Source organism: Halyomorpha halys, unplaced genomic scaffold (genome assembly GCF_000696795.3).
Source record: "Halyomorpha halys isolate HHAL.00 unplaced genomic scaffold, Hhal_1.1 Scaffold36.1, whole genome shotgun sequence".
NCBI lineage: Eukaryota > Metazoa > Arthropoda > Insecta > Hemiptera > Pentatomidae > Halyomorpha > Halyomorpha halys.
This window is the reverse complement of record NW_027108624.1, coordinates 1477624-1487581: the sequence shown is the minus strand read 5'-3', so window position 1 is coordinate 1487581 and position 9958 is coordinate 1477624. Positions and strand designations below refer to the sequence as shown.

At 26.5% G+C, this 9958-nt stretch overlaps 1 protein-coding gene across 1 annotated transcript in view; it reads left to right on the top strand.

The window, feature by feature from the left end:
- Positions 1-7997, top strand: part of LOC106686955 (lysosome-associated membrane glycoprotein 5) — a 12939-nt gene extending 4942 nt beyond the window's left edge. Inside the window, exon 9 of the mRNA XM_014430583.3 lies at positions 1992-7997. Coding sequence (XP_014286069.1) covers positions 1992-2152 — 161 coding nt within the window. The 3' untranslated portion in view covers positions 2153-7997. The remainder of the gene's footprint in view (positions 1-1991) is intronic.
- Positions 7998-9958: the final 1961 nt, after the last annotated feature.

The window sequence follows — 9958 nt, the reverse complement described above, 5'->3', positions numbered from 1 at the left end:
GATGTTGTATGGATGCATTATTATCTCTTTAAAATATAGAAACATAAACATTAAATGTAGAAAATTATCCAAGTATTTTATTTATATTATATATGATATTATGGACTCTTAATCTCAGGGCGGGTTTCTAGGGAATCAGAAATAGACACTTTTTTACCTATAACACTCAAATAAATTAATATCTCTTTTACAAATATATCTAATTTTAGTTAGAACAAAACTATCCAATTTCATAGAATCTTCTTTTGATGAATTTATCAACAAACTAACTCTGACTGTTGGCAATCTTTCAGTAAACAAACACTAACGAAACAAAGCATTGGTCCTCTAACAGTTTTTTACTCACTTCTCATCCACTGAAGTGTGTTGTTTGGCGATCTAAACAAGGAGTCCCTTATCCTTCTTGGGTGACTCTCCGATGTCTTCTTTTTCAAGATGTCTCCCTTAAGCTAGACAAAAGATGATGAGGACCTCCTCATCCAGGAAATGTCATTCCCCACCCATGCCTTAGCAATGAATCCCCTTAAAAAACAAGTTTTCTTTCTTCCCCTTCTCTAGGTGTTAGTTCTTAACATCAATTGTAGCACTACGGTTATGAGGTTTTTCTTATGATTTCCTTTATTCATAATTTTCTTTAATACTTATTCTTAACTTCAATTTTTTCTTAAATGTACTATAATTTCAATTATTATGGTAAGTTAAAATAAAGTTTTTAAAATATTTGAATCTGCTCAACATGGCCGCGATTCAACAAACTTTGGCAAGACACCCCACCATCTTCTTTGTTTGAATCTTTCCACTCCATATTTGAATGAACAAAATTGGTTACCTTTCATTTTGGTTTAACAAGGTAAATGAACAGTATTGACAACAATAAATAAAATAAAACATATTAAAAACCCTTTACACATAAAAATATACTATTTACACAAAAAGAGGATATTACAATATATATATATATTTATGATTCTCCTTGATTATTAATATCGCTTCAGAAAATCTTTTTTTCCACTGCTCTATAAAACAAATTCAATAAAAATTTATTCATTGAATTTTACTGAAATAATGTAAAAGGAAACAACAATATTAAAATTTTATATTTTAAAATATTTTCTAAAACTATAGAATAGTAAGGTAATGTGGGGTAAGTGTGCTTTTGAGGTAATTGTATAATTGTCTCCTTTTTACTGAGCATTTATTCTGAACACTGATATATCATAAATGAGATTTTTCAGTAATGTATAAAAAGTTTTAAAGATATTAGCTTCAAACTGTTCATTTAGTTAATTCTTTCAACTTCTCCTGTTCAGTTGCATTGGAGTTTATCCACCCAAATGTTTTTATTTTTATTTTAAATTTTGGCCATAACTGGAACGTTAGGTATTTTTGAAAATACTCCGTGATAATTACTTTTCCTAGAGTTCTCTTTGTGGAGGAGAACACCCTCCTCCTAAATTATCAGGAAACAAACTATCTTACTACTGTTCTACTTCCGTTACTATTTAAATAATGAGCCTTCCAGATACCTTGTATGTACCTAATCCCTTAAAGCTTAAAAGTGATTATGTCATAAAATTATCGACCTCATAAGAATGGATATGATTGAAATGTGTCCTTGAATGGAATATTTAAAACATAGTTGTCTCAGAAACAATTTAAAAAAAAAAGGTTTTATTATTATTTTGTGTAAAGTTAGACTTTGCATAATCTAGTCTGCACTTATCCCACATTATCTTACTTATTTTGAAAAACTTTCAGAACAAAATTCATTTGTAACTTTTTAATTTAAATTTTTTAAGTTATAAAAAAATCCAAAAAAAAAATCGAATTGTAATGAATTTTCGTTATAACTAACAAATATTTAAGAAGACACGTACGTAATACAGATCAGTGATTTTAAAGTTGTTCACCTGAGAATAAGATCTTAATTGAATATTTTTATCCTATACTACACTATTTGATAATTAATGGTTACTATCCTTCTGTTTTAGAATATATGTGTGCAGCTACAGGATCAGGAACATACAGAAGTGAAACAGCTCCATTAATTGTTGGAAGTATGCTCGCTGCTGCTTGTTTATTAACCATTTCAGGTTATGCAATCTACCGATATTTCAATATTGAGAAAGTTCAATACGACACAATGGAGTAAAAACTCAATTTATATATAAAACAATCCATTATTATTATCTATTATCTTTTAAAATATGAAATCAATGCAATGTTTTTCTGAAATTACATAGTAAATGATTCAGTTGTATTATTTTGTAAAACTATTACTCCATTGGAAATTTTATTATGTCAAAAGTTTCTTAGATAATTAAATCATTTTCTATAAAGAAAAAGTCCTGAAGATTATTAAATAATGAATGTATGGTTAGGATGATTTACATTTAGAAGTTAAGTAATTGTACTGATTATTATAGTTACAACTTCTGCAGTTCCATGATTAAGTCAAATAATGTTTTTTAGAAGAACTGGATTCTTATTAACTGTTGGTTGTTAAAAAAAGAAAATCTATGACTTATCATGAATTTAAAATTGTGTAACAGGTTTTTAGTTGCAACTGTTGTTTATTAAATATTTATATAAAAGAAAACAATGCCTAACTTCATTAATTTAAAATTGTGTAACAGGTATAAGCAACTGTTGTTTATTAAATATTTATATAAAAGAAAACAATGCCTCACTTCATTAATTTAAAATTGTATTAAAGGAATTCAAATCAGCACAAATATTAAAAAATTGTGATGTTGACTACAACTCAATTGTAATTTTGGATATTTAATATCCATTCTTACTCTAACTTAATTTATTTTGAATTAATACTCTTAGAAATTGACTTTCATTCTCCTAAGTGAACTTTAGTTCTGGAAAATTCCAATTGGTACTGAACTGCACGTTTCATGAGTGTAATGATATAACTAAAAAATATTTTTAATTAATTAACACTGGTGTTTGTTTTACCAAACATGTTTAGAGGCAATTTTCCAAGTAATTGAAAAATAATTTTTAATTATTTTATTTATTATAATTTGTTAAATGAGAAATACTTAATTAATCAAAATCTAATAAAGCTGTCACAAATTCAAGTAGCACACTTTAATGTGAGATTTATGTGGCACAAACTATTTCTAAGTTTTTTGGCTTTAATATATTTATATTTAATATATGTATTAGCATTTATTTCAAAATTTTGTAAATTTATTCAAACCTTGTTTGAAAAGGTTCTGACAAAATAATACAAATTTTTAAAAAATTGAAATTACAACATATCTTCTTCAATATGTATTATTTTTTTCTCCTTTGCTAATACATAGTAAGGTTAAAATATGTTTTGATATATTTAATTTTAGCTGTAGTGATGTTATGACATGTCTATAATATTTTTATAATAGAATAGAGCATTAGAATTATGAAGTAGGGCAGCAATGTTATAAATGTGAACATTCCTTTGTACATTATTTTGGAATCTACTTTATAATTTATTGATGAAAGATTGATATTACACATGATATTAAGAAATTTCTTTCATATTAACATTTTTAAATTTAATTCTATGAATTTATTACTGTTGAACCTCTGTTAACCAATCACTTTCAAACTGATACCTTGGCCAGACCAAGTTTTGATCCATTCATCAAGTTTTGAGGTGTAGGCATTTCAAATCCAATATTGAATAATATACTTATACTATTTTATGATGTTTGTACAAATGTTATTATGGAATTGAAATATAAGAAGTATGGACACTTTACTAATTACCAATGACAGCAAAATTATTTTTTGAAAAAGTCTCTTTTTCTTGTTTCTCAATTTTTCATGTGCAGAACTTTCACATTAAAAAAAAATGCAAATTTTTTTGCATGATTAAAAAATCTATCCGCTTTCTTTTCTCCGTCTTCTTATTTTTTTTTCTCTAAGCCTGTTAATCCAAAAGATGATTAATAACTGGTTAACAGGGGTTTTACTATATTGTGATTCAAGCTTTAATTCAACCTAATAGTTATTATTAGTATAAGAGGGAACAAATGAGAGATAGAAATATCAATTTTGATTTGAGGAGAAGATGGTTGGGGATGCGGTCAGAATATAATACAAATAAGTTGCATGACTTAGTTTTCCCATTTCCTATTGGAGCAGCGTTGATGAAGGCTAGGAATTCTGGCCGAAACATTGGCACTATTAAATAAGTTCTTTCAATTTATTTGTGTTATATTCTAACCGCATCCCCAACCATCTTCTCTTCATATATATTATCCACGGTCAACTATCGTCTCATCATTATCAATGTTGATGTTTTTTATTTACAATCAAAAAGATATTTTTTTTTATTTTGATAGCAGGGCCCCGTTTCATAATGAAAGCTAATAATATTAGTTCATAGTACAAGTATAGAAACAACGTGGTAATTGCACTAATACTTATATTTTTTCATAATAGGAAGGACTATTATAGGACTACTAGGAGTTAAATACAAGTTACTATTTTACAAGTCAGTGTAATTATATTAAGTTAAATCGACAAGACTAATAGTAATAGTTTGTACTTAATTTTGAAACAGGGCCCAGGTTGTATTATAGTCATCAAAGTTTACAGTCCAGACATTAGGCTGAGTTTTGCATTATGTTTTACTAGTTAAAAAAATGAGACACCATGAACTTGGTTGAAGATTTTATACTCAATAAATTTGTGATTTGTCTACAGGAGTGATTGAAGAAATATTACTCTTTAACAATATCTCTTTCTGACATTCCTTCCTTTGAGCTTTTTGAGCTTATGTTTCAACTCGCTGACTTCATGATTAGTTATTTCATTGCCAAGATTTAGATTTGGTCATCCTTCAATTAGGTATTTTTCAACACATTGACTGCCCACTATGAGGTAGCTTGTAGTTTGTATTCTTGATTCGGATGCCCAATACCAGGGCCTATACCACTACTAGATTGATCTTGTAGTTTTTCATTTGTCATATTTAATAAATGTGATAAATTTTGTAATTTGTTAATGAACTTTGTATATCTTAAATAAAATATGACAATTTAACAACTAACAGTTAAAACTAAGAGCTATCTCTAGTGAGCGGTCAATGTGTTAATATTATATACATATATTTAAGCTATGAGAAGTGAAATAGAGATCTATATACAAAATACTCTCAAAAAATTAATGAAAAGGAATTTCTAGGTGAGCTTTAGATGATCAAAGAAGGATTCACCTTTATAAATTATTTTCTAAAACCTATTTTTTTTTTTCTGTTGTGGAAATTACTTGATTTCTTTTTCATTACACTATCTCAAATAATCTGAATGTATTGCTTATTCTCTAGCTAAGTTGGAAATGCTACTTGCCCAGACTTGAGTTTGTTATTATAACTGAAAGCTGCAGATCTGAATGGTATGGTTTGATGTTTGAGCTGATCTGTCACAAGGAACTATCATCATTACCTTGCTTTCATATTAGCCTTGTAATGATTATCTACTGTGCCTAGGCAGCATTATCTGTTCTCTCCTTGTTAATTGGTGTAAGTGTATTTTGGTATTTCATCACATTCCTGCTCTCTACTTGATATTACTTTTTTGCATAATGTCCTTCGGCTTAGTTTGGTTGTTATTTAAGGAAATTTCTTTTCATTATCACTCATTCATCACAGTATCCATTGCATACTGGCTCTCTGGTATCGTTAGACTAAGCCATGAAGCTATTCAGGTCCTCTATATAAGTTAAGTTTTAGAGCTTAAAAGACTATTAATTACTCTAAATATTTAGAAAAATGTTATTTGCTTGGCTGTATAGAAATATGGCTTATGGAATTCTAGATATTTTTGTTGAAGGGTGATTGAAATTGTAGTGAATATTTATGTAAATTATATTTTATGTGTATATTACTTATTTACATGTTTACTTACATATATATTACTGAAATAAATAAATCATTGGATTTATGTCATACTTTAAAAAAAAAAATAGTACTTAATTTTTCTCACATTAGGTATAGTGAATTTGTTTGATATTAGTTCTTAGCTATAATATACCGGTTCTTTGAAAGAATTAAATTTATTTTCAGTAAATAAGTTGTATATATCTATTTCCTAAAATTTGAGCAGTGATATTTTGTTTAATTGAAAGATACAAGATCTCACCATCATTTTTGCAATCTTGTAAACTTTGAGGTGCATTAAAATATATGAATTAAGTATTGAAGGAAACATCAATTTATTAAAATATATTAATTTTACATTAAAGAGCTCATTTTAATATTTTTTTAAATAGTACTTCTTAGCATTGACATATTATTTATTATCAATATTAGTTTGGAAATATTAGAACAAAAAATTTACAGTGAGAATATCAAGGGATCTAGTTTTAATGAATCCATCATTTAATTACAATTGTTTGCAAGAATAATTAAAACTGTGGTGTAGTTAATTTATCAATTAAAAGTTTTAACTTTAATTAAAATAGTAAGGTGGTCAGTTGTTTTACCAAAGAGTTTGACTATTTTATTGTACTTAAAAAATACATTAAGACCATCTTTTTTTTCTTTTTTTTTTTTTCATTTTTTATGAGTTAGTTGTTAATTTTATTAGTTCTTGCTTAAATATGACTTTTTTTTGTTTATTATCGTTATTTCCGCCATTTCAAAGTTAAATATTAGACAAGTGCAATAAAACCTACTAAATCTGAAAGTTTAAGAAAGTATCATGTCTTCCAATCAGATAATTTTAATAGAAGACATTTCTTAAAGCAATTTATGTTTAGAAATTATATTATTTTATTATTATCTTAACCTGAGTTTTTTTTTTTAATTTGTTACTTTTTGTTATTTAATGCTTTATTTCACTTTCATTATTTCTTTTATTTAGTTTAGTTATTATTTTTATTATTATAAAGTCTTTGCTGCTTTGTTACTTACACACATATTTGTTCATTGACTCTCAATCAACTTAAATTCATATGATAAATAATTAAATTTTAATCAAAATATTTCTTTTGTCACAGATGAATTACTGATGCCTAGCTAAATTAAGTGTAGATAATATTATGGTTTTCAGTCCCGGTGACTGATTGTATTTATTAAACAAATTGTACTAATGTTATTACAAAGGTTTAACCTTGGTTGTTAAAATGGTTACAAATTTCTTTAATATATAAAAAAATATATGCCTAGATTTCATTGTTATTGAATTCTTTTAAATTGTTGGTTGTTAATTTATTTTTTGGATTATTTATTATCTATTGTGACCTGTAGGTAGTGTTGGGCAAGAAGTAATCGCAATTACATTTGACTTTGGTTGGTAATTGCCATTACTTTTATTCAACTTGTAATTTTAATATCAGATCATTATTACAATGACTGTCGTTCATCAGGTAGTTGGAATTACTAATCAAAATTGTAATTTCATATTACAGTGATTGGAAAATAATTGCGATTACTCTTTGCCCAACTCTACTAATAGATTTTAAATTAGTTTTGTGGAGCCTTGAATAGAACACTTATATTGGTTCATCTTTGCAAATATGTACAGATTGGTTAATACAATGTAAATAATTTAATTTTAAGTTTATGTGTATTTATTTGTATTATAAGTGTAACTATTCATATGTTGTTTTATTATGATTATGTATGTAAAATTATTAAAAAATATTAGTAGGCTAAAATTACAATAGTTATATTTTTTTATCATATTAGCTTAACATATCAGGCGCAACTGCGGTATAAACTTTTGAATCAAAAATGGAACTATAAAATTTCATACTCTTCTAATCTTGTCTTCCATAACAAACTATAAGGCCTGTTCTTCATATTTTGACAAAATAATTTATGCTATCTTTTTAAAAGATATTATTTTTATTGACTTTGAAAAATTAGATAATTGTAAATGTTTATTCCTTAAATAACTTTGTATGATAGTAAAGAAAGAAACATATTAAACCTTTTAAATTTATATTCTAATTTATTTGAATATGTTGTAGTTACATATCTGCTATTATACTAATAAAGAAGTTTATGTCTTATTTGGTTTTCTGTTTAGCTTAATTTTTGTTGCTTATTCATGGATTGATCATACACAAATATTGAGTGTTTGTTTTTATAATGTGTAGGTATGTATCCTTTGTGACCAATTGGCAATATTGTTCTCACTGATTTAGCTCAATCATGAATCTACGTAGGTCCACTGATCGTGGTTTTTCAGCATTGTTAGTTTAAGTATAGAAAGCTCTGAGTTCCATCTCAATGAAACTTTTTTTGGTGATACTTGCTTGACTAGGAGATAAGGGTGGAGGGTTCTTGGCGTGTGTCCTAGGAGTTAAGAAATAAAATGTTTTAATTATTTGAAATTATTTTATTAGGATTTTAAGGTTATTGTGTTTCAAAGAAATTTGTTTGAATATTTAAAAAAATAGAAAAACCAAAATACGTTTCCAGCAAAGTTGGTAGTCAGATTAGGTTTTAGAAATTATTAAAACTATTAAATACAAATATTTATAGAAAAAAAAAGCATACATTTTTGACTTAATTTCTTTTCTTTATTTTCTTTTTAATGTGTCTTATTCACCAAAAAAGCTCCTAGTTGAACATCACTAGAACTCCTTCAAAGCTTAATCTACACTATTCTGACCTATACCAATAACTCTTAATTTTCATGCCTTTATAATGGAAAAAACATGTGATATAAGGAAAACTTTCTCTAACGTTTTAATTTATATTTCCTGTTCTGATTTATTTACAGAAGTTGGCTTCATTGGCTGATCCAGGAATTCTCTTAGGAGATGGGTGGAGTACTCCTGTGTGCTAGGAGCTCCTATATTAAAAATTTTGATCTAAATAACTGTATTTGAATTAAATTAAATCGGATTAAATTTATCTCTAGGAGATAAATGTTTTGGAAATTTTTTTTCGATTGCTATGTAAATTCATATTGAAGGGTTTTTGTGCCCCAGCAGCTGGAACTTGAGAATGAAGTTGGGTTGAAAATAGTGTGGGAGAGATGAAACTTGGTAATATAGCCCTTTTTTTCGTCCTAAAAAAAATAATATGTTAGCTACTACCACTTCCTTTAGGATTCCCTTCTGTCTTGAAAAATCAAAAGTTGTTTGAAATCATTTTCTGTTTGGTGGTGTTCTAAAAAAATAATAGTTTTAATACAATCCTAGTGGATCAAATTCTCTACAACCTTTGTTTCAGACATTTTTCTTTTTAATATTTTTATAATTAAGTACCATTTTATGTGCTGCATATTTTTAAAACTGAACAAATTATTACCTGAAACTGAAGTTAGTTAATATTAAATGGGAATTTTGTTCGATTCATAATTTAATTTAAGTATACAAATGATCTTTAAGTTTTTAATAGTTGTAAAAAAGTTAATGATTATGTTTTGTGTTGCTGAACTTGGAGTTTTCACAATACTTTATGTATTTATTTTTTATTTTTATTGCCTGTAAATCTGGAGAGCTGGTTAAGCGGAGTTTTACTGTATGTTTAAAAGAGTAATGCACAACAAGCAGTCTTCCTTTCAATAATTATCATATTTAACTTAAGCCCGCATAACAGTTTTGAAAATATTTTATGATTCAAACAAAAATGTTTGAAAAATTTTTCCAAAACTTTCATCAAATCAAACCTCCAATTTCATCTCATCAACTATTATAAAAATATTTAATTGGCAATGCTATCTAAGTTAGCAGTTGCAAGGAAATCCACTACTTATCCTATCTTATCTAGTTATCATATCCTTAAGTGTAAATTTGTATCAATTATGTCATTTAAATAATACTGTATTCTTATAATTTTAATGATGCAAATTTCATGGTTTAGTAATTAAATTTTCAGAGACATTTAACTATAATTTCTATTATTAAACAGATTAATGAAAATAAAAAATATTTTAAGGGAAAAAGAAAATGATTTCATGAAAAAAATCATGTATTTATTTAATTTTTTTAAAAAACA